Genomic DNA, 26,151 nt, shown 5'->3' on the forward strand with positions numbered 1-26,151 from the left:
AATTGGCTGACCAACCAGGCTATTGATCAAAGTTATATTACAATGAAGTATTGTTTTCCATGAGAAATGACCTCTTCGTCACCTCAATTGGAATAATCTCTGTTGTTCTCTATAGGAACATGTTCCCCTTTGCAGGAAATCCTACAAGTGTAGAAACGCAGTTGTTTGTAATGAATGACAATGACTGCATTCCACATTATAGCAGCCAACTAAATTACATTAAATGCCTTGTCATTATACATGGCTGTTTGCACATTACCTGCAACTGCTAACGCTGCCATTATAGAACATGAGATAGACAGGGGTGGTTGCACTTGGAAGTAGAGAGACGCAGGTGTCTGTAAGACTGGACGGCCTGCTCTACAGGCTGAGCTATATAGCAAGACAAGTCTTAAAAATGTGCATGGAATGATAAAATTCTTTGCTTTGTCGTTTATTCTGAAGCAACTAATACTTTTGTGTGTTTATGTTTCCAAGATTGTGGCTATTTCTGTCAAGTCCTTTAAGAATAAAATGTTGAAAATGTTAGTAGGAACCAACAGTAAAATATATATTACTTTCTCATAATTCCATGACTGAGATTATCTAAAAAAAACCTTGAATCAGTAATCATAGTTTTAACACGTACTAAATGTTACAAATTTACTTACCCATTTTATTATGGTAGGGCTGTGAGCTTTCATTTCCACTGGTGATGACTTGTATTTCAATTTAAATATGTGCTGTTTACATATTCTCAGTGTTTTGTTTGTTATTTTTTATAATTCAAATCATTTGGAAAAATGAAGGAGGTTTAAATGACAGAATTGTAAACATTTCTGACAGAGAAAAAACCCTGTTTGCTCCACCAAGTGGGAAAAAAAGGAAAGAAAGAAAAGAAACAAAGAAGGAAGGAAAGAAAAATAAAAAAAAATGGATCATGTACTATGTTGGAAATTGCAAAAGAACACTTTCTTTAAAAAAAAAGTAGCTCTGCATAAATTTTCTATACAGAACAGTGCATTAAATATTCTGAAGTTTATATGTGCTTGTGAAATGCATTAGACACTGGAAATAAGATTGAAGGAGATTTTACCCTGCAACTAGTGGTGTTGAGAGTGCATATATGTGTTCTAATATGCAAAGTCATACACAACTAGAAACCAATGGATGTTCAGAAAGGTCAACTTACCGTCTGTTTTCGAGATGAACTCTATTAATACTGAGAAATGAAAAGCAAATGGGAATTTGAAAATAAGGTAGAAAGCACCCACCTTCCACATTGTTGTCTTCTGAAAGCACATGACAAGGAAGGAGAGAGAAAAGGAAAAACATTCATTAAGCAGCATGCAGACTGGACTTTGCCTTTGCATGTCTTCCTCATGCAAGGCACCAAACACATCATGCAAAGTGCTCTGTCACTGTCATTCAAGGGAAAAAAACAAAACCACAGGGGAGCAGGTTCCCTCCCATTGGTGGCCTTTACAGATGTGAGACAAAATCACAATAGCAGTCTGGTCCTGAACAAAGGATTGTTAGTTAATGAGTCTTTCAGTGCTCCATGTAAAGCAAGCTGTATTGTGACTTCAGGTTTCTAGCAAAGTCTTTCCAGACAATCTTAAAAAGCTTTTCATTTCTACTTTTTAGTAGTTCTAAAAGGTTTTATCTCTATATATTGATCTGGATTTCTGTTTAAAAATAACAAAATAAAACAAAAACTTGAAAATAGCTGTGAAATTTCACCCAAAGTTACTCTAGTCTGTCAAATGTGTTATGCATTGTCCCTTGCATTTGAGTGCTTTTAGGATATTCCCTAGAATAATACAATGGGTGTAAGCAACTAATATCTACAATATTTTTGGATTGCTTGCTAGTATGCTATAATTTATTGAGATGTTATTAAAATATGGTGAATAGAAAAAGTGGCCATTGCAGAAGAAGTGTATCAACCAGGCTCATTGTGACTTTGTCACAGAATAGTTCTTTATGGAACATGACTGGAAATGTCGTTAAGCTAAGGCTAATATCTAACGAGGTTTTGCATTTGCACATTCCTATTTGATATTCATATACTTTATGTTTTAAAATATGTTTTATATGTGTACATATATACATAAACACACACAACTTTTGAATATATCTAATATGTAACCCATTTAAATATACACAATTTAAACTGATTAATACTTATTCAGCAATAAAAACCAGTTTGACACATGGGACTGAAGTTGAAGCGATGGCAGTCTCAGGAAGCCAGGGAAGAATCCAGGCTTTTTGTTTGTTTTTTTTTTTTTGTTTTTTTTTCAAGATAGGGTTTCTCTGTGTAGCCCTGGCTGTCCTGGAACTCACCAGCTGGCCTCGAACTCAGAATCCAGGTTTTAATGGTTATCAAAACATCTTAGTGCTTAAGTTAGAGTGGCTGAAATTCTAGTCTCATCTTTATATCTGTCTAATTAACTAGCTATTATCTTTATATCTGTCTAATTAACTGGCATGGGCCATTTGAAAAAAGTAGTTAAGAAAATAAAGCAGCATACCCATAATAATCTGAGGATAAGTATATGCGATACTTTTCTAGTGGGTGAAGTGATCAATAAATTTAAAATTATGATTTCTTTGAATTATATACATAGAACCTAAAATAGACAAGTATATCAACTCTTTTTAATACTAAAAGACACCCATTAGCTGATTAGTGGGGATACAATATGTTGTGGCAATATTTAGTTTGCTAAAGTTTATTTTGAAAGAAACATTTTTTTAAAAAAATTCAAATATTTGTTTTTTAAATGTTTCAGTTTTCAATTTATTATATAAATAGACTGAATTCATTACTTAGAGATAGGAATTCTGATATGACATAAGCACAAATATTTAAATGTTATTTTACTGCTGTATTTTAGAAATACATAAATAATAACTATAATGTTTAGGGTGTTTACACTAGTGCCTTTGTAAATTTGTTTCCTACTTTAATCACTTTTAAGTTATTACTCAATAGCTTCATAAAGTAAAAGAAACCCTTAAATTCTGAGGAGAATCAATTCCACTGATATTATTGAATTGCAGTAGGGAAACGAAGAACACAGCAGTGACTTAGGTTAAGATCATTGGCTCCATCCACAACCGGCAGTTCTCTTTTTCTGTTGGGAGAGGAAAGGGCTCAAAGGTCATTCTGTGGACCATGTCCTGACATTTAGGTTTTCTCCATTCTTACTCAGAGAATATGTCTAACTGAGGGCCCTCTGGTATGAAAATTCAAGTCAGGACCAATGTGCAATGTCCTGACCTGTGTATGTTAAGAAAATTTGATTTTTCAAAGAGCTAAACTATTAGATCAAAATATAAGGGGCTATATTTACTTCATGTGAAACATGCAGAAGAAAGATGGCTTGAATAAGACTTGCCTTAAATTTCTATAATTTTCACATTTAATAACACTGAAACACACACACACTAAACAAACAAAAAAGAAAGAAAGAAAAGAAGAAAAGGAAAGCAAAATGCGACCTTGTCCTTCCTTCCATTCTGCACTATACTCTGGTGCCCATTTTCTTCTATGATCAGTTCAAATTCATTGATCTGAGGCTAGCCTGTGCTTTATTTCATAATGTGCCCTCAGCTGTAACCTATCAATCCATTCCAAAGCGTTTTCTTTTTCTCTAGCCCAGCCTGTTCTTACATGAAGAAAATTTTGTTTTTTCTTTCCAACTTCAGTGTGTGTGTATACTGTTAGGTAAACAAATGCTCTCAGCATTTTTAGCAGCAACAGGGAGAAATGAGTTTTGGCATTCTGCAGTGTATAAAGATAACAGTTGACTTTCAGTTTAATGAGAAGTAAAATGTGACCCAGCTGGCCTCAGCTGTAAGCCTTGTCAAAGAGGACATATCTCTTACATGTAAAAGCCTGGATCCTTACTTTTGCAGATCTAATCGTACTAGTGCATGGGCAGGTCTTACAGCATCAACTCTACATTCATTGCTCTGTCATTTATGGAAATCCTGCTTTTGTACTACCTAACTGTATAAAAGTTAGAAATTGAAACCTGAAAAAAAAATCCTTTCCATTCCTTTAATTTCATGCCTTTCTCACACAAATGGGAATCAGATATTTCATGCTAGGAATGGTATCTCTGTGCTGGCATGAAGGGAGCCAGGAGAATACTGTCCTGTGTAGCTTTGAGTTAGTACTGAAGTGTAGCCATTGGCAGCATTTTGTTCTTTTCCTCCTAGTTTGTAAGAATGCATGGACAGAAAAATAGCCCATGACAATAGCACAAAGAAGCTGCTTCACTGTGGTTTCAAGACCTGAGCTGTCTTCACTGTGATTTTGAGACCAAGGTTGGGCTACAAAGAAAAAGTGAATGATGAGCATCTGGCATCACGAAGTCTTCATTTGGTGCGGGTCTCCTTGATTTTGTGCCAGGTCACATTTCTACATGAGTCTCCTACTTAATACATGTCATCCTTCTTCAAGCTGAAGTTGCATAGATGAGTCACCGTCTTAAACCTAGTCACCTGGGGCTTCAAGAAGAGCCATGTCTAGGAATGTCTAGGACAGATACCCCTTCCCACTCTCTATCCTGAACGCACCCCATTTCTCTTCCTTCCAACAATCCAAGCATGGAAATTCTCTATGAAAGTGACACTACTAAAGTAGTCACTGTGCAGGAACTAGAGGCTCTCCACGGGTGATGGTAATGGCTAACAGTTTATAGAAACACCTTGAAAGAGGCAATCATGGACCTTAATAGGACCATACATTGACAAAGATTGCTTAATTATGCATATTACTTGCCTTCTAGTCAACTTAAAATTCAAGTTGGCATTGCTAAAATGGAACTGAGGACACTAGATACCTTCATAGCTTCCTCTTTCCTTTGTTTTCACCATTACTAGCCTATAATTGGCATGCTGATAGAGATTTTGAAGCCAAAGCTATTTAGCCTTGCTGGAGCCCTGACTTTTGGCCTAAAAAATCTCCAGTTACAATTTTTGCCTTTAATACTAAACCTATACATCTAGAAAAAGGAAAATAATAAGAAAATTAATGTTTTTCTTTAAGTATGCCCCCTCCTCGCCCCCCCCCAATCAGAAACTGAATCTTTCAGAGCAAACAGAGCTTGGGATAAAATGCCACAAATCACAATTTATGGAATAATCAATCAATTTGCTGAATACTGTGAGCATTCTAATCTAAATGTACCACAGTGGTTGCTTTGTGTGCCGCTGGAGACCTTAAGGTTTGGCCAGCACAGCTACTAGGAACGACCCAGGCATATTCTCTTCTGCACTTAGTTTTCCCTCCTTTTCTTTCAGTTGCTTGTATTTGGCTGCCTTCATGTACCTTAACTCCCCTTCTCCTCCATGCACCTGGCAAGATTAAGGAAACTTATCACACTGTGCAATTCTGGGGCTGTTGATAGCAAGCAACAGGAACAAACTTCTACTCTTTGGTCCAGTCAATGAATCTGGAACATCTATCCTCTCATTTTCTAGTTCCTCACATTGCTTAAGACTTTACCCTTACTGCAGGGACTGAATACCAGGATGAAAGAGTCTGGTTCCCATGGTGGCACAGGATAGAGCTTGCTTTAATTTCCTTTTGTGTGGGCGGTGAAAGCCTTTAGAAAAACTCAATAGTCTGAGGATGCTTCAATGACTAAGAAAGGCAGGAATCACGGAGACCATGGATTTATGCAGTGCTCAGCCAGAAGAGGAGAAATACACCGGGCAGAGCAAGAGGGGGCTCAAACAGAAAGTGAAGCGTAAACATCCTGGATACTTACAATAGGAAATAAAAAGCTCTGGGTAAGATTTGGGCAAATTACAAAACATTCTTTTTTAAGCAGATGGCCTCAGCTCCTGTTACAAAATCACACAAATAAGACGCCAAGTTTTTCTCACCAGCCTGTTCTGAGTCCTGATCCTGGGTCATGAGTGCCAACTCCGTCACTGCTCAGGAGTAAAAGGAGAGCTATGTCTAAATCAAGTACAGCTGGAGAAAGACCAGCCCAGCATTTCTAAGACATTTTAGAAATTAAAGAGACCTGGGTAGTCAATGCGAAATGATCTATCTCAGAGTTGAGTCTCACAAAGAGTAGTAAGAGGGTGAAGACAAGGGCAGCAGAAGGCACAGGGGAGCACTTATCCTGTTCTGGTACTGATGCTGTTGAAGTAGCTGTAGGAACTTCTCAATGATTTTTCAACCTACTATAAAACATATTCAACAACTCCTACATTACAAGCTGATTTATTTATTTATTTATTTATTTATTTATTATTTATTTATTTACAAGCTGAATTGTTCACATAAGAGGCCATCACAAGTATTTTTAAATGATTTTTATTATTTTAGTTTTGAGTAGAGAGTGATTTCCAGCTTAGTACTTGCACATTCATCTCAGGAGTTGAATTTAGGAATGAGACATTACATGGAATGTTTATGACCACAGTCTGTGATGCATATGGTCAAGCCATTCAACCATGCTGTGATTACTTATTGATTAATAAGTGATTTACATATGGGATGGACAGGTAACATTGAATAGTGTTTCCTAAGAGTTTCCCTGCCTGAGCTGTGCCACCATGATAAAATGGTCCAAAGAAAGCTACATCAGATGAGCAAGGTCTACCTTTCTGAGAGTCTGAAATAGGAATATTTAGAAAGTCTAAAGAAAGCTCTGGGACAAGAGTGGGAGATAAGTTTGAATGCGTCTGCTCTTTGTTCTGATTATACCTGGCATGTCAGCACTCAGTGTAGCTTTCTCTCCAAACAGATCAATAGCAGTGTTCTGGCCTGTGTGTTTGTAATATAGAATGCTCTACAATCTACCTTAACCTTTGCATTGTTGACATATTTCTATGTCATCAATTTCCATGAAAGGAGGCTGACCCTTTTCTAAAGGAAACATTAACCATGTCAAAGATGGACAGGGTTTTGCTGTTATTTATAAATCACTACCAGAAAAACCTTAAAATACTTTTGACTACTTTTCTATACTTGGGTTCTTAGAACAGTCCAAAGCACATGTTAAATTTTTCTAAGAAAAAGAAAAAAAATTTGGAATGAAATTCAGAGGAGTTTGCATAAAACATGACTAAACCATATTATAGAAAGAAATCTAATTTTAGTGCTCAACAAATTAAATTTGCATATAATCCATAAAAATAAAGGTGTTTATATAATATTCCTGACATACAAATTAGATATTTTTACGTAGAAAACACCAGAATTTATTTTGAAGTAAGAAATATTTCAAGTTGTTATTTTAAATTCAATAACAATTGGACATATTTGTTAAATATTTTAAAAACAAAATACACTGAATAATGAAAGGGTTTTTTTAAACTGCTCAGAAGTTTTTATGGTTCATGATACTTTGTATGTGTGCATTTGCAAGTACTGGCATTTATATTTAATGTTAAAATTTGGGAGAAAACACTGAAACATGTATAAATTTAGTTTTTCTTGTTAAAGTCAGTAGATCCAATTTAAAATTTCCCAGAAACTCTCAGCCTAGTCTAAAATATTGCTAATAAAACAACAACTCTTTAATGATCTTTTCAGTATAGAGTATTTAGCCAGGAAGAAAACAGGTGTGAAGAGCTCCTCCATGCTCCAGAAATGAAAATCATTTGCACTGTGACAACAAAATGTTTAAACATATGCAGTCACCTGTTTCAGGTAAACATCAATGCAATACCAACAGCCTCAAAGGGACAGATGTAATATTTGTAAACTGGCAGTTTTCCAGAAAGTGTAGCTCTGATATTCTCAACATAATAACTGAAATCAAGGTAAACTACAATGTTCACTTTTTCTTTAAATCAACCTTTCCAATGAAAGTGGAAAACAATGAGAAACACTGTACATTTTTGTAAACTGTCAGTAAATGAATGTTCAGAAGTTCTTAAGGAATGTGGTCCATATAGTCTACAAAAAGGAGAATAAAACCAATTAACTAAGAGCAGAATATTCATCACCATTTTCATGCAGCATCACTAACATCTTTGTCATGTTATCTTACTAGTGAGTCCTCTATGCCTGAGTGACACACCCAAGTCATGCAGAGAGCTTAAGGAACAGGAAGAATCTATGGAGACTGAACTGCACTTATCAAGTTGAAAGTAGCATGAACATTGTAGATTAAAACGTTCCTTATTAATTGAAAAATTTTGTTGATTATATAAAGTTGAAGAAAATATTGAAAAATAGTTTACCATTGTTCTTACACTATTAGCACATCTAGAAAAATCTTTGCTTTAACATCAAAAATGGTGAGGTTGAGGTTCCTAATTGTATTTATGCATGAGCATTCCAACTGCTTAAAATGAAGAGTAGAATTGTATACAAATTTTTACTGTCTCTAAAAATTAAAGGAAGCCTAGCAATTATTTTTACAGCCAAAATTACCTTGCATCCTTTGAAAAACATTATAGTAATTTTTGGTTAAAAGTCTATTTTATTGTATATATTAAGTTAGCCAGAAGCTGGAAAGAACCCAGGTATCCCTCAACGGAAGAATGGATATAAAAAATGTGGTATATTTACACAATGGAGTACTATTCAGCCATTAGAAACAATGAATTCATGAAATTCTTAGACAAATGGATGGAGCTGGAAAACATCATACTAAGTGAGGTAACCCAGTCTCAAAAGATCAATCATGGTATACACTCACTGATAAGTGGATATTAGCCTAGAAACTTTGAATACCCAAGACATAATCCACATATTAAATGAGGTCCAAAAAGAATGGAGGAGTGGCCCCTGGTTCTGGAAAGACTCAGTGCAACAGTATAGGGGAATACCAGAACAGGGAAGTGGGAAGGGGTAGATGGAGGAACAGGGGGAAGGAAGAGGGCTTATGGGACTTGCGGGGAGTAGGGACCCAGGAAAGGGGAAATCATTTGAAATGTAAATAAAAAATATATCAATAAAGAAAAAAAAAGAAGGCAACTCCAGGTTGTTCCTTGGGACCATTTGCTTAGAAGACTTTTTTCCTGCCTTTTACTCTAAGGTTCTATCTGTCTTTGTTACTGGTGTGTGTGTATGTGTTTCCTTTTCTTTTTCTTTTTCTTTTTTTTCTGGTATGCAGCAAAATGCTGGCTCCTGTTTGCATATACTGTCAGCTTATGCCTTTTTATTGGGGAATTTTGTCCACTGATATTGAGAAATATTAAAGACAGATGATTGTTAGTTCATGTTATGTTTGTTGTTGTAGTTGGCATTATTCGTATGTACTTTTCTCCTTTTGGCTTTGTTATAAGATTAATAATGTATTGCTTTTTCTTTGGTCTAGTTTCCCTCCTTGTGTAGGCATTTTCCTTCTAGAATCCTCTGTAGGCCTATAGTGGTAGATAGGTATTGTTTAAATTTGGTTTTGTACTGGATTATTTGGTTTCTCCATCTATGTTGACTGAAAGTAGTTTTGCTGGGTATAGTAGCATGATAAATGGTCATAGTTTAACTGGCAATATGTATGTAGAAAAATGAAAATAGACCCATATTTGTCATCTTGCACAAAGCTCAAGTCCAAGTGGATCAAGGACCTCCACATAAAACCAGATACTAAATCTAATAGAATGGAAAGTGGAAAGGAGCTTCCAACTCATTGTCATAGGAGGAAATTTCCTAAACAGAACTCTAGTGGCTCAGGTTGTAAGATCAAGAATTTATAAATGGGATATCATGAAACTGAAATGCTTCTGTAAGTCACTAGGACAAATCAGCAACCTACAGATTGGGAGAAAAAAATCTTCACTAACCCATATTCAATAGAGGGCAAATATCCAAAATATATAAAGAACTGGAGTAGCTAATCTCCAAAAAACCAAACAACCCAATCAAAAGAGGGGTTTTGAACTAAACAGAAGATTCACAACAGAGGGATTTTGAATGGTTGAGAAGTACTTAAAAAGATGTTCAAAGTCCTTAGTCATCAGGGAGATGCAAACCAAAACGAACATGAGATTCTACCTTATACTAATCAGAATGGCTGAGATCAAAAATTCAGGTGACAGTGCATATTAGTGAGGATGTGGAGAAAGAATCACTCCTCCATTGCTTGTGGGATTCCAAACTGGTGCAACCAGTCTGGAAATCAATCTTTAGGTTCCTTAGAAAATTGGAAATAGCTGAACATCCAGCTATACCACTCTTGTGCATATACTCAAAATATGCTCTACTATACCACAGGGGTATGTGTTTCACTATGCTCATAGCAGCCTTATTTGTGATACCCAGAAGCTGGAAACAACACAGATGTCCTACAATGGAAGAATGGATTCATAAAATGTGGTTCATCTACACAATGGAATACTACTCAGCTCTTAAGAACGAGGACATCATAAATTTTGCATGCAAATGGAACTAGAAAATATCCTGAATGAGGTAACTCAGACCCAAAATGATATGCATGGTACATACTCACTAATAAGTGAATAATAGCAAACAAAAGTGCATAACACCCAGGATGCAATCCACAGAACTTAAAGTTAACAAGCTGAAGGGTCCAAGTGATCAGGTATTGGGGGGAACAAAACTGAAGCCCTGAGGGCCAGCAGAAAGAGTGGAAACAGGCAACCTTGGGTATAGTAGGAGGTGGGGGAACCCTCTAGGATGTACCAGAGATCTGGAAAGTGAGAGACTCAGGATTCAAAGGGAGCAACCTTATATAAAATGCCCAACAGTAGGGAGACAGAACTTGTAACCCCACATCCAGTAGAAAGAAAGGGCATGAAATGGAGGGATGGTGTTGCTATTCCACAGTCAAAATCTCTAATCCAGAACTGTTCCTGTATAAAAAACCTGCAGGGACAAAAATGGAGAAGAGGCAGAAGGAAAGGAGGTTCAGTACCCAGTCCAAATAGGGATCCATTTCAAGGTGAATCTCCAAGACCTGACACTATTACTGATGCTGTGGTGTGCTTATAAATAGGAGCCTAGCATGGCTATTCTCTGAGAGCCCCAACAAGCAGCTGACTGAGACAGAGGCAGATGCTTACATCCAAACAATGGACAGAAGCCAGGGCCCCCTAGGGTTGAATTAGGGAAAAGCTGGAAGTAGCTGAAGAGAAGGGCAACCCATAGGAAGCCCATCAGTCTCTACTAACCTGGAGCCCCTGAGAGCTCTCAGACACTGAGCCACCAACCAGGCAGCATACACTAGCTGATCTGAGGCCCCTGACACATATACAGCCTGGTCTTGCCACAGTAAGAGAAGATGCATCTAACCTTAGATAGACTTGAAGCTGGAGGGAATAGGGAGGTTTGGTGGGCTGGGGGTGAGTGTGGGTGGGAGCATACTCTTGTAGATGGGAGAGGAGGAATGGGATAAGGGACAGTTAGAGGGTGGTAGATCAGAGGGTGATATGGACTGGACTGTAAAAAAGATATAATAATAATAATAATAATAATAATAATAATAATAATAATAACATTATATAAAAGGATATATTCATTCAACAGCAAATATTTGATTTCATCCCGTCTAGATTAGCCTGCTGAGGCCCACTTGTCTTTCACTTTAGTTAGAAATGCATCTGATAAAATAGCTCTTTATATTTTTGTGTACAATAAATCTAGAAGCTATACAGGAAAGTTATATTTTCAGTATATGAATCAGCAATGAGGAAGCAATAGAAACTAAGTATATTCATCATTCAAGTTTTTATTTTAATATTTTACAAAACAGATTAAAGGAAAATAGCTAATTCAGAATATAACCAATTTGACAGCACTGGAAAAGTCATAAATGCGGTTGAGAAGTAACCTCTAGTAATTAATTGACTTTGGTGCTAGTCTGTGTGTAGAAGAACACCATAGGCTTGAGCAATGGAGTTTCTACCTATTCATTTGTTGACCTAGCTTCCTCATTTAAATGTTTTCCTGAAATGTTAGGCTTCTTTTAAGCAGCATGCATGAGTATAAATGAAGAACTAATTTGTGATCATATAAGATATCTTAATGTGTTTACTCTATAGCTCAGAGTACATTTATTCATTGTGTGAGTAACACAATAGAAAACTCTAAGAAAACAGTAAGAAATAGATGCTTATTTCTTAATGTATAAATGAGACTGTGATTATCAGAAAAAGAAAGTGCATACTTTGGACACAACTTTGAAGATTAAAATTTAAACTATTATATTTTTACTATACAACTCATTAAATGTTTCTTTTAAATGCTTGGCAAGACTATTATATAATAATGACTTCAAGGAAAAATATTCTTTCTACTTCCTAGCTTCAAAAGTTTTCAACATCAACCTTAAAAAACCAAAACCAAACAAAACTTAACAAAAAAACACGAGCAACAAAAGCATACTTACAAACATTAGCATACTCTCATGTCATTACACTGCCCTGTAGGTCCAAAGATATGCACCTAACTATCCTGCACTTCATGAGCAAACTTGCACTTTGCTTTTTTATTTAATTTTTTTCTCTTATAAAACCTAACAAAATAGATTAAGAAAACCATGATAAATACATGTATATTATGACTGGTAACACATCTATTTCTTTAAACCTACAGAAAATAGTTATACTATTTATTACAGACAATAAATAAGATATTGGTGTCTTCACATATCTAATTCCATTGTTAATGTTTGTGTAAATAAAAATAGAGATTAAGTCAATTTTTCTTCAGCAGAATTATGCCAATCCTTTGATTCTTTGAAACCTGGTCTTGTTATGTATTTGTAGCTAAGGATGGAAATAAAATCCTTCTCATTGTCCTGATTCATTCTTCCAAAAGGTGAGATAATACATGTGTGATACTACAATGGCAAATGTAGCTAGCATCCCACTAACATTATTCAACACAGAAGTTGTAAAAGATGTGTCAATAATAACATTTCAGTTAGAATTAAATAACACCAATAATTGATAGCAGGTGCTGCAGCCACACTGAACACAATTGACAACCAGGTATGATCATTGCAGATGAACAACTCAGATTGTACTTCTGCCAACTGGGAGAATTCTATTGAAATACAGAAGCAAGTTAAAAGGGCTATAAAAGGTCTTTGGTACTATCTAATGTTAGCAAATTGTATGTATTCTTTGTTATTTCTGTTAATTCAGGGATATGACTTACATTCATAATAATATTCTAAAAGAAAATATCAATTTAGATTGGATGTAGTTAGTGTATTTGTGCAAAATAGAAAACTATATAAAATGATGGACTAAACAGTGTCACATAAGACTAAATAAAATAGGCTTGGTCAGTAAAGTGCTTGTTACACATGCATGAGTAACTGAGTTCAGATTCCTAACAACCCTGTAAAACCCTAGCATAGTTTCAGCTGTGGAATCACATAGATCCCAGGGCCTGCAGATCAGCCAGAGTTTTCAGCTGGTGGGCTCCAGGTTTAGTGTGAGACTCTGTGTCCAAAAGGGAGTAGAGAGCAGAAGCAGATTGATAAAGTAAAACACTCAGCATCAACTTCTGGTTTCCACAATAAGCAAAATAGGCAGGTGTACCTTCATACATGTGTACATTTCCCAGATACACAGCACACATACACACACATACATACACATACATATACCACATGAGATAGATAGATAGAGAGAGAGAGAGAGAGAGAGAGAGAAAGAGCGAAAGAGAGAGAGGGAGGGAGGAAGAGAGAGGGGGGAGGGAGAGAGACAGAGAGACAGAGACAGAGAGACAGAGAGACACAGAGAGACAGAGACAGAGAGAGATACAAAATTAAGTTTAGATAGATCTGCCAAGTTCAGGAATTACAGATTTATTTTTACTAAATGTTCATCACTAGTAATCAAAACATGCCTATTTTATAAGATAATAACATCAAATTTCCATTGTTGTACAGTAAAAATAGAAGAAGAAATGTCAGAATGGAAATGAAAAATATCTATGACCTTGAGTATGTAAGGATTCTTGAAGCTCTGTTTCATGATTAGAATGGCTTGAGATGATACAATAGTATCAAATATTTGTTTTAGTTCAAAGAAGTAAATATATGGTGAAACCCAAAGTCAGTATACCATTTCAATGCAAATTTACATCTTATAAATCAAGCAAAGCTTACCTGATCATAAAATAATAATAACTAAGTCTTACTAGATCAACTTAATTACCTTAACTGATTTCTGATATTATTACAGTAAAAAAAAATCCATTTGTATCATGTCTAGTGTTTGTATTGATGATAGCTACTGGAAACAAAGCATGCAGCAGGACGTCATGCTTAGATAATGGAAACTTTTAAGTGAAGTCGATTCTGTTCAATGTATACAGTATTGAGAGTAACAGTACATGAGGAAAGTGCAGGGAAAAATGTATAAAAGTCACTATTTTCTTAAATTTAACACAAGCAACTATGATTCATTGATTACTAAGTTTCTCATAACACAGAATGGACATTTTTTGGACATAGCCAATAGTTTAAAATGGGTTTATTAATGGAAAATAGAATGCTAAAATTTGCAAATATATTTGAAAATATAAATATAGTGTACAGTAAAAGATTACAGTAAATAGAAAAAAATCAAGATACCACACCATATCTCTAAGTAATTAGATATCTTAGTGAGTGTATAAGGTCCTGAAAAATATACAGTTCATTAAGACCCAGGAAGGGGCTCAGAAAGAATAGGAAAATGGAGTTAGAAGAAATCTATAATGTGCTGCCATGTTGATTTAAAGAGTCCATGTATCTTTTAAAAAAAAATATTTACTACTTGGTTGATTTGCCAAATGTTTTAAGTATTCCACAATGTACGTCATCACAGGAGTATAAAACCACTTACTTAATAATAGTAAATCATAAGGCACTGTATGTTGAGGTAAAACTCATTTAAATATATTGGCCATGTTATGACGATATTATAATTAATGATATCTTATTCAAATCGTACATTCAAGAACTTTTACATAGATATGTGTGTGCTTGTGTGTGTGTGTGTATAGTCTGATTAATAAAAGGACAATTCAATAATTAATAATGGCTCTACTAATTGAGAAAAACATTGTTGAAATTGTAAGAATATTTGAAAATATAAGAATAGTATAGAGCAAAAGGATTACAACAAATATCCCTATCTATCTATCTATCTATCTATCTATCTATCTATCTATCTATGAGCAAAGCTTCTGGAACCTACAATCTGAAAATATATGTTGGAAGTGGGAAAATACTCACATGCATATATATGAGTAGGGATCTATACAGACACATATGCATATATATGCTTTATATATATGTAACTGATTTATTAATTGCTGTCTTAATTTCTTTTATAAAAATAACTTTGGGTTGGTGGTGAGTTTTTTTTTTTTTTACAAGCAAACTTTCTTTGTCACCATATATCATCCTAAATGATGCTCTTAAATCAGCAGTTCTCAACCTTGGGGTTGCAACCTCTTTGGAATTCAAGTGAACATTTCACAGGGGTCACCTAAGACCATCAAAAAGTACAGGAATTTACAATACAATTTATAACATAAGCAAATTTACAGTTATGAAGCAGCAACAAAAATAATTTAATGGTTGAAGGTCACCACAACGTGAGGAACTGTATTAATGTGTCACAGAATTAAGAAGGAAAATGTTAGCGTTGGAGAGATGACTCAGCTGTTAAGAGCACTAACTGCTTTTCTGAAAGGCCCTGAGTTCAAATCTCAGCAACCACATGGTAGCTCACAACCCTCCGTAATGAGATCTGGCATCCTTTTCTGTTGTGTCTGAAGACAGCTACAGTGTACTCAGATATAATAATAAATATATCTTTAAAAAAAAGAAGTTAAATGCTTTGGAGGGAGAACAAGTAAGATTCTAATATCTGTTCCAGTCAAGCTATTAAGAAACTGAAGAGGTAACAAAGGGGTATATACACTTACTTTTCTCACTTGGTTGTTATTGCTTAAGGAAGGCTGGTGATAAAGGTGGTGATGCAGAAAGCACTCATCACTAACTCAATCTTGTGTAATCTCATTAAATAAACTGACACAATAATTATCACACAAAGAAAAGAAAACAACTCAGATACAAAAGTACAAATAATGTGCTTTATTCATTATTTTATAAATATTTTAGCACAGTGAGTCAGGTTCTCTTATCCCCAGTCCTGTGTTCTTCCCTCTCTATTACTGATGTTCAGCAACTCATCAGTTAGTCATACAGACCCTAACCATATTTCAGTGTATCTGTGAGAAATAAGTCTTCCAAATTGTAAGAAAAATATTTAAACTGTAACTAAGTCAAAATTATTGATAATCACAATGCTCCTTGACCTGTGAAGCATGAGCACCATTTCCTCAGGGCACTTAAATTCTTTCTTGTATATTTAGAAACATAAAACCAATTTTTGTCAAATTTAATTATTTTGATGAAATTTTGAATCAAAGCTTTTGAACTGTTTTAATACACTTTGTGTTTTACTGACTAGAATGAGAAGCAGACCAGATGGACTCCAAAGCTCTAGTACAGTTACACTTCAAATGGTTTTCACCCATCTAACAATTTGGCTTTTTAAATTTGAAATGAAAAACAGCCAAAAAAGCTACTTAAAATGGAATTCTTTACATCTTGAGCTAAATAGCTAAGTTACGCTCTATCTGAAATGGTTAATACAATATATGATACATACATATATATATATATATATAATATACTTAATTAAATGATATAAAATTAATAGTATGTATATGTACATAAGTTTTATTTAGGCAGATAAAAAAGATACATTCAGTGATGCTATTCTGGTAAATACAACAAAGGCCTTCTGGGTCTGAGGAGATGGATACTGATTATAGTTATTCTTGTTCTGTGCTTAATTCCACCATGCAGAATTAAGTAGGTCAGCCATGTTCATTGTCACAATTGTTAGTTCCATTATTCAATGACTTTCTTGTGATTCACTAATCTAATTCTTGCCCAGGTTATAGCAGAATAATGAGATCTCCCCTCCTGCTATTTGATGCTTATTCTTATTTATGATTCTTGAAATTCTAAATGTACCTTCTTATAATCAATAAACAGAAGATACAATCATATCATATGATATAAAGATTTTATGAATCTTAGATTTCTAAAACTGAAATGAATCTGTTAGAGATTCATTTTAAATTTTTTAAAATAACAGAATCAAAGGCACAACTGTATAGTACATCATGTCCTTATCTTCAGAAATGAAGCTTTGAAGATCACTTCCAGTAAGCAAACTGGTTTGAAAAGAGACTTCAGGAAACTACTGTCTCTTCTTCCTGATAGTAGGTATGCAAATAAAGGTAAATATTTATTATTTTTTTCAATTTTCATTTCATATAAAGTTTTGAACTAAAAACTGGTATACTGGTTTTCTTATCATTAGCAGATTCCCAATATTAAAAGATACATGTGAGGATGAATACAAAAAGACCTACCTCAAACAACCCACCAATAGTGCCTGCCACCAATTTTTTTAAAGGACATACAAAACCATACATATTAGAATTTGCATTTTAAAAATAACAAATAAATATTTTCCAACCTCAAATAAAGTTCTTATGTATTGTGTTCATATCATTTTACAGATGAAAGTAACTGTGGTCTAGAAAGTTAAGTTAGTAGTTTATGTCAAAAGGAATTGGAAACTCTATATAAACACTAATATGTTTCTTTCTAGGCAAGAAGTATCCCACAGAGGCTTGTGGAATAAACAAAATGTTTGCCCAAATATAAGAGTCAACTGTGATCATCGCTGTTTGTCTCCAAATCCTGTCTGGCAAATATTCCATAGGCCTGAGTAAGAAGAACTTGAAGCAACCATCCCAATAATAAACAATAGTAGATAATATTTATATGTAGATAAGTTTTGAAATCTCAAGCTAAGATAGATATACTATGCAGTATATTCATTATTCAGAAAGTAAGAAAACTGCAAAGTCATTGAAACATGCATTCCAGTAAAAATAGTGGAAAATTTTAATGATGTGCTTATATTTATTCTAAACAACTTAGAATAAGTATTAAACAAACTTTATTTGTTAGGAGGTCTCAGCCTTTTATTTCTAAAAAATCAGATGTTGAGATGCCTTGGAAATTAGATATGCAAGAGCCGTTTTACATCTGTTAAAATCAAGATTGTCTTCAAAATTGCAAACACAATGTTTTAGTTGTGTTTAGAGAGAATTAAGAGAGAACTTGCAGGTCTTCTTTCAGAACTGATTTTTTTCTCTTGCCTATAGCAGAATAAGTTGGAGCTGGTAAACTGGGAGCATGAATTTACCTGCCCACTGGAATGCAGAAGAGAAAGTACAACTCTGGGAGCAAAGGCAGTCTGAGAAGAGCTGATCCAGTTTAGACACTTGTTACATAAATTACAGAAAATTGTGTAATGCCTTCTTTGGAAGATATCAAAGCTGTGCCTTCAAATCCAGAGTTTCAACTATATTCTATGACAATGAGCAATCCAAGTCTCTTTGTGGTTTCAGTATCTATCCCTCTTTAGAAATTAGAAGACAATTAAATTCACTTCTTTGGATAATTGTATATTAGTAAGACTCATTTAAATTGCATATAATAAATCCTTGAGTACTTCTTTAATCCTGTCAACGAGCTTTCTATGATAAAATATGGGGAAAAGTACTTAAATGAACATTAATCTTAGTCTTAATACTTAAGAACATTCAAGAATTTTCTTATCCTATATAGTGCTTCTGTCTAGCCGAAGGAAATTGTATAATAAGTAGTGCTAAGAGTGAATACCAACTGATTTCCAAAATACTGCAGTATAATTAGGAAATTCATGAGTCAAATTCCTGTTTATGCCTGTACTGTAAGAGCTAATCATTTGTTTGTTTTCTACAAGAAGGACTTGATTAAATCCTCCAGCCATAATAGTAGAATAACCCTGTGCTGAAGGATGCCAGCTAGGCTACTGCTTCCGTGTGCTACACCCGTAATTAGGGCCCAGGGATGTTTATAAATTAACAAAGCAGTGACATTTACACAAAGAGTACAAAGTAGGCTTCTTAAGAATGTATTCTTAAGGACCCTGTAGCTACACATACAGTGCAATGTGAATAATTTAACATCTATATACAATGTTTAAATCAAGCTCTATGAGGACTTCTCAAAATTCTTTAGAAAGATCAGTTTATGTTTTAAGGTTTTCAGGCACTGTAGTAGTCCCTTTTGCAACTATTCAACTGTGGTACTAAAATATGAGAGACAGTAACAGGAGGCATAAATATGCAAGACTATATTCTAGTAATGCTACTTTGCCTAATCCCGAGATTCATCTTGACACCCTCTGACCTACTTCTTAATCCTCCAGTACTAAAATGTATTGTCTTAGAAAAATCAATACTATTCAAGACATAGTTAAGAATAATGGATTATAAATGGAGTTTAGTGTATATAACACTTGTCAAGTTTCAAAGCATATGTTACTCTCTGCTTCTATACAGTTAGCAAGTAAAGGTATGGCAGGTTGAGGGTTGTCTCTTTCGTGGAGATAAAGTAGTTTGAAATTTTGAAGTCATTTTGGGAAGAAATTATAAATGTATTAGTGAAGTGTCAAAACAGTTACTCTTATTACTTGTTGCATATATCAACTGTATGTTTTAAACTCCAGAAAGTCACATCTCCTTAGGGACAAACGCAGAGGGCACACTGTGAAAAATCACTGATTTAATGAACTCCAGATACTGAAAACACTAAACAGATAGGATTTGTGAAACTGGTACCTTAAGACTCACTACTCAAGTGAACCCAAAGCACATTAGTCATGAAGATGTTTGCTAAGAACTCCCTGACCACAGGTGTACAAAGGCTGCAGAGAACAGTAGAAGTATAAGCTGACACTGTGAGCATGAATATTGAAAAGTCATTTGTCAAGAATTCTTGACAGGTGAGTTTGGAATACTTGTACACTCATCCATTGACTTACAGTGCGTCACTATGCCTGAAGATAGGATGTCTCTAAGAAACCAAATCTCTTTGTGAAACCCAGTGATTCTCAAATGAATTTCTCTAGAGAGGTTTTGTTTATAAGCAAAACCTATCAACATAATTCCTCAGAATCGACTTAGGAAACCTACAACATAGATTAATGCACTATTATACTCCTTGACCCTAGAAAAACCAACATCAGAATGATATTTAAAAATGAAAAAGTAAACATACTCATTTAATTATTAACATACATCCTAATTTCATACTGTTACATTGGTTATTTTTTTTACAAGTTATGGAAACTAACAAATTCATTGAGTGATTTAAATAGTATGAGACTTTGCTCATTTGAATCTTAAATATTTCTGTATTGAATGTAGAAAAAGGACAGGAAGTGAATCCACTGAAGATACTATCAAGTGGCAGACTTAAATATCTTTGTGCTAAAAAACTCTGAAATTGATTAGAATCCTAGTGATTTACACTTTTGCTGAATATGGTTTAATCATCCAGTGAGAAATCAGCTTGCAGAAAAACTGCATGTTTTCTCATTTCCCGGACGTATATTTCTCTTTCATGTACTATCTAATAACAAAAGGCAGCTCAGACACAGTTATGGGCACTGACTACCTGGATCAATAGACATCATTAATTCTCGAGATATCATTTATTTGAATCTAGAAGTTTCTCCTAACACAAACATTTTACTAACAAGAATAAATTTCAGAAGTTGAATATTCAAATATTAACTTCTAGAATTAGCTGTATAAGTTAACTAACATCAACACCCATCTAGAGAATAAGAAGACATCCCTCTGCTACCATCTAGAAATCATGTATCAGCCCATATTAAGGAATGAACATATTGTTCATGAATGAATACATTAAAATGAGTCAAATACACCTATCGACTATCTTGATATAAATACTATTAATTTAAAATAACTTTACAAGCTAATTTTATAATAAATTATTAGCATAAATATCCACACATTAAAACATACAGAAACAAACAAAATCCTGTTTTATTTCGATTACTCATGTTACCGTCATAACCTTTGTCCACACACAGTGATGGAGGCCTAAGCTACTTTAAGCTATATGAAATATGACACCCATTCATGTTATGCAGACACTGGGCAAAATGAAGGAGTTGTAGTGTAGCTAAGATTAGACTGTAGAAGACATTATATCACTCCACATCATTGAAAAATCAGTCAGTAGAAATCAAATATCATAAAAATCCTCAATTCCTTAATTGAACCACCTTCCATTAAATGCAAAGAGAAAGTGCAAATTCAAATCAAGTTGAAATCAATGGCAGTTCCTCAATTCCTAGTAAATCATACAAGCATCAAATCTCCTTAACAATATATACTTTCTCAAATCAGCAAAACAATTTACTTTCATCACTCTATAATTTCAAAAAGCAAATACAATCCACAAATTATTGGCTTCATTCATTCAGAGATGTAACTTGGTTACTTATGTATTCCTTTGTAAGTTATGAAGTATTGACTTCGAAAAATTAAAAAATGGGCTAAAATTATTTTTATATACTTCTGGCAGATTTTATAATCTATAGATATTTCAAAGTGTACCTTCAGGGATGTGCTTTTCCTATAAGGGCCATAGATATTATTCTCCAAGAAAGCTTCCGCCGACTCGCAGAGGTGTGCCCACTTTCCCAATACATATGCTTCAGCATTTGATATTAACAACTGCTTTGTTATCATGTAACACTTCTGTTAAGAAAGAATCAATAAACTCTTTCATGACAATTTATAGAAATTCCAAATCTCAAAAAATGAAATCAAATATTATCTTTATCTTCTATACAGTGATGACTGGTAATTTATGTGTTCTTCTAGAGAAATCCAGCAAAATAACAAGTGGAACAACAAAAAATGATTTGTCATAATTGTAACATAAGTTATTAAAAATATACAATAAGAGTTCTTAATTGTTGGAATAAAACTTAATGGATATATAATAATAATATAAAATATTTCAAACATACTATCAGGAAATTAAGTAAGTTTAAAATTCTAAATATTAATGTGTATATTAATATCTGCAAGCAGTGGTTGCTCATTTCTTGGTGGCTCTGGGTCTATCTGTTGTAAACAATCTCTGCACTTTACAAATGAGTAGCATCAAGAATTCTCAACACTAAGAGAACACCTGACATAGGCTTCAATGATAACAATAAGAATTCACAACTTTTTGAGCCTTAGAGTAGTCACAAATTACACAGCTCTCCTTCAGGCAATTGCTACCTGAGCCTAGATCCTTCTGTCTGTCCTGCAGATTCTGGGGACCAAACTTCACTGAAGTTAATTTGGAGTTTAATTTAATAAGAATGAGCAGATAATTTTCAAGTACAGATAACGAAAAGGCACACTTCCTTCTGGAGAGTTCCCAGAATACCAAGATACACCTCAGGAGGCATTTCCACAAACTGGGTATGGCATGCCCACCACTTTTCATTCTGGTGTCCATGAACACTAAACAAATTGAATACAGAAACATAGAAAAGTGTTAGATCTGCTCTCTATATAATTTAAGGAATAACTGTGATTAATTAATCTACAATTTATTTTTTTATAAATTTGCTTTAGGATTATACTACTGGGTGTTGAGTGAGAAGAACTGAAAACACCTGTTCTAACTAGCCCATCTGGTTTACTTTAAATTATAAATAAATTAATTTTACTATACATTCTTCTTTTTTTAATAGCATTTTGGGCTCAGAAGTATAACCATTCTATTGAAACATAAAATAATGAATACAAGAATTTAATTAGACAAACAGAATGCAACTGTGCTTGGTTGTAAATGTGGCTAATTTAGTGACTTACCTTTCATTTCAATTCTGTTGCTTCCAAGATGCAGTAAATGACACTAAGAAATAGACTGGACTGATCGGTATACAGATACTCATACAGAAGCACACCCTTAAAAAACATCATCATTAAAACAATTAGCAAAATAAAACTGAAGAATATGAACAATAGAGACAGCCATAACTTGGATTTAGTAATTGCATTTTGTTTCAGGAAGTAATACCCAACCCCACTAGTCCTCCCTTCTTCCTGGCATAGTCCTGACATTCTCTGACTCTTTAGAGTGGACTACAGAGCAAGATTTCTTTCCTACTGAGACCTTTATTTTCCTTTGAGTTTCTTGCTGTTTTTTCAGTGAAAGAAGCTTTTGACATCTTGGAAATATTTGAAACTTAAAAGACCAAATCCTCCCTGGAAAGCTTCCACCTCAATGGTCCGAATGTGGCATGCACTCAACATTCTGGACCTTGCACTTCCCACGTCAGATATTCCCAGAGCTGAGGGATTCCAGGGCCACAGGGGCTTCTATTGATATGAGATAATTTATGTATATTACACCTCTTTCTCCTGAAGTGGAGATGTGCAGGGGAAGACTTTGAAAAACAAAACAAAACAAAACACACTACAATTCAATTTATATTTATACCTTCCTTTAAGTATCTTTTAGCTTACACTGATATTAATGTAAAGGCAAAGGCAATTAATTAAAAAAAGATGTTCAAAATAAATGAACAAACAACCATGAAACTACTGGTATTCATGTGCTAATAAGAATAACAATGTCAGAATGAACTCCTAGCAGAATTTTTGAGGCAACAGTAATACCCCAACATGTTTTTCAATTTATTATTGTTCTCAAAGTAGTGTGAAAACATTGCTATGTTCTATTTTTCTTCTTTGCAATCTATTCAGCTAAACATGCCAAAGAATAAGATCAGCTTTATAAATAATCTGTACAGAAAAACTATGTAAGAGTAAATATAGAAATGTATATTTTGAGACAGCAAGATTAAATTAAAAGACAAAGAGTTTATCAAATTATAAACTATGTTCTCACAAGTTTCTTGGATCCCTTATTTGACCATTCAGGTTCCAGATGTCATTGGATAAATATACTTATTATATCATAAGAAGGTGAGTTGACCATGAGTTTTCCCTTTTCAAGTATAAAAGAGAGCAGAATCTAAATGGAAAATGATTACCATTAGTAGAGGATCTATCTATCTATCTATCTATCTATCTATCTATCTATCTATCTATCTATCTATCTATCTATCTCTCTCTCTATCTCTATCTATCTATCTATCTATCTATCTATCTATCTATCTATCTATCTATCTCTTTCTCCTTATCTCTTCATCACCTATCACATATATATCAATCCTGCATCTATCTATATCGTATTTCTACCTATTTATCCATCTGTTTTTCTGTCTATCACTCTATCATCTATTTTTCTGTCTGTCTGTATCTCTGTACATTTATGTATCATCTATATCTACCATCTAACTATTTGTGTACAGGAAATGATGTAGCAGAAGAGTTTGGAGATATATTATTTGGGACTGGAAAAGTATTTCTCATTGGAATTGTTTTGTTCTTTTCATGGCAGTAACAGGTATTCTTATTATAATACACAAATAAAAACAGTAACCTCCCTCAAAGCATTTCTGATTTTATGTGAAAATACACCAATTTTTTGAAACAGTGAGCACTGTCTTAAAAGGTATTATTGTTTTATGTTAGGATTAGCACTAACATTTTACAAAGGAAATCTTGTTTAATATATACAGAAAAATAATTCAAATTATTTATATGTATATATGAAAGAGAAATTAAATAATCTAAGAATCTGGGAACCAAAAAGGAAAGGGATACAAAGAAAGTCAGTGAGCAGAAGTCAGGAGTTGTAGTCATCGTACAATGCAAAGTACACTCCAGCAGCTCCATGATGTTTTCAATTGGGTCAGTAGACACTCATCCAAAATAACAATATATTTATAATTACACAGAGTAAGTGAACACCAAGTATTTCATACATTTTTTTCCTTTTAGTTAACTGAAGGAATAAAAAAAATCTACAATATAAACTTGGACATGATTAAAGATTTTGTGATTTAAAATTTACCAAGAGTGTCTTCACAATTTCAAAAGTACTATGTCATCAATATAACAGCTCTCATGATGTGAGCCACCAGCAAGCTCACCTCTGTTAGTGTGGAAATGTGTCCTCAGAGTCATGAGCCTTCTATCTTTAGGCATAGGCTAAATAGACTGCCTCATTAGTCCTCCCATTACCCATACACATGAACATTTGCTTAGAGTGATACATAGAACTTTCTAATAATAGCATTCTTCACATTATCATTTATATTATTACTATAGAATTATACTAATTTCTAAATTTTTTTTAATTTTTTAAATTTCTGTTGTATGGCCTATGGTAAATTTAGTAGCTAGATTATCTTGCCTATAAGTTTCATTTTAGGACACTAAATCAAGTCCTTTATAAATAGGTGTTGATGGACCACCTCTGAGATTGTTAGAAGTACATTTTTTCATACATATAACTATAAATAAAACTGATAAATTAATTTAGGCATGAAAATACAATCCAACAGCATCCAACTATAGGATGAGAGATACTTCATTAAAAAGAAACCAGACTGAAGATTGCTTTTGCCCTTCATGTCTAATTCTTTCATTAAGTTTTCACTTAATGAAAAATTTTAATATTAAGCTTTCGCTATATCCAGTACACAAATTTGGGTCTCAGATATTTATGCCATCACAGATTTCTTATCATCAAATGAGTATGAGAAACTAATTTAAAACAAATTCCTCTAAGAGGATTCTAGAAACTGTCTCCAAACCACCAGAAAACCTTAGGGAGTTGTGCAAGATAATGCCCCAGAAACATTTAGAAAACCAAACACAGTAACATAGTAGAATTTGCTATGGTCATTGTTAGCATTCTGTTCAAGCTCCGCCCCACAGTTTCCTAGCCACAGCCAGATATGCCTGGCTCACTATAAAGGGAGCTGCTTGCCTCTCCTCACCCTCTTGCTCTTTCACTCCTCTCTTATTCTTGTTTGCTCTTTTTCTTCCCTTCATCCTGCTCCCACCTTCTGCCCATTCCCTCCCCTCCCCTCTCCACTTGTTCATGAACGGCCTCCACTCTTCTACTTCTCTACTTCTCTTCTCTCTCTCTCTCTCTCTCTCTCTCTCTCTCTCTCTCTCTCTCTCTCTCCTTTCTCTGCCTCTACTACCCCCTTGACTCCCCTCCCCATGCCCTTAATTTACACTATTCTATACTATACCTTAGTGTGGTTGGTCCCTCAGGGGGAAGGGATGCCTCAGCATGGACCCGTGGAGGCACCCCCTTCCCCCATACCTTCATAGAACAT

The 26,151-nt window shown here is 34.3% G+C and overlaps 1 protein-coding gene across 27 annotated transcripts in view; it reads right to left on the reverse strand.

Annotated features, from left to right (window-relative positions):
- The window catches only part of Nrxn1 (neurexin 1), a 1,158,653-nt gene that overhangs the window by 1,059,405 nt on the left and 73,097 nt on the right, over window positions 1-26,151 (reverse strand). For 17 of the 27 annotated variants that reach the window (XM_052186616.1, XM_052186614.1, XM_052186605.1 and 14 more), the window contains exon 2: window positions 1,254-1,271. The exons of 9 other annotated variants lie outside the window; for them this stretch is intronic. In XM_052186616.1, coding sequence (XP_052042576.1) covers window positions 1,254-1,271 — 18 coding nt within the window. The remainder of the gene's footprint in view (window positions 1-1,253; window positions 1,272-26,151) is intronic. One more of the 27 variants, XM_052186595.1, reaches the window with a different exon arrangement.

The sequence above is a fragment of the Apodemus sylvaticus genome, chromosome 6 (genome assembly GCF_947179515.1).
Source record: "Apodemus sylvaticus chromosome 6, mApoSyl1.1, whole genome shotgun sequence".
Taxonomy (NCBI): domain Eukaryota; kingdom Metazoa; phylum Chordata; class Mammalia; order Rodentia; family Muridae; genus Apodemus; species Apodemus sylvaticus.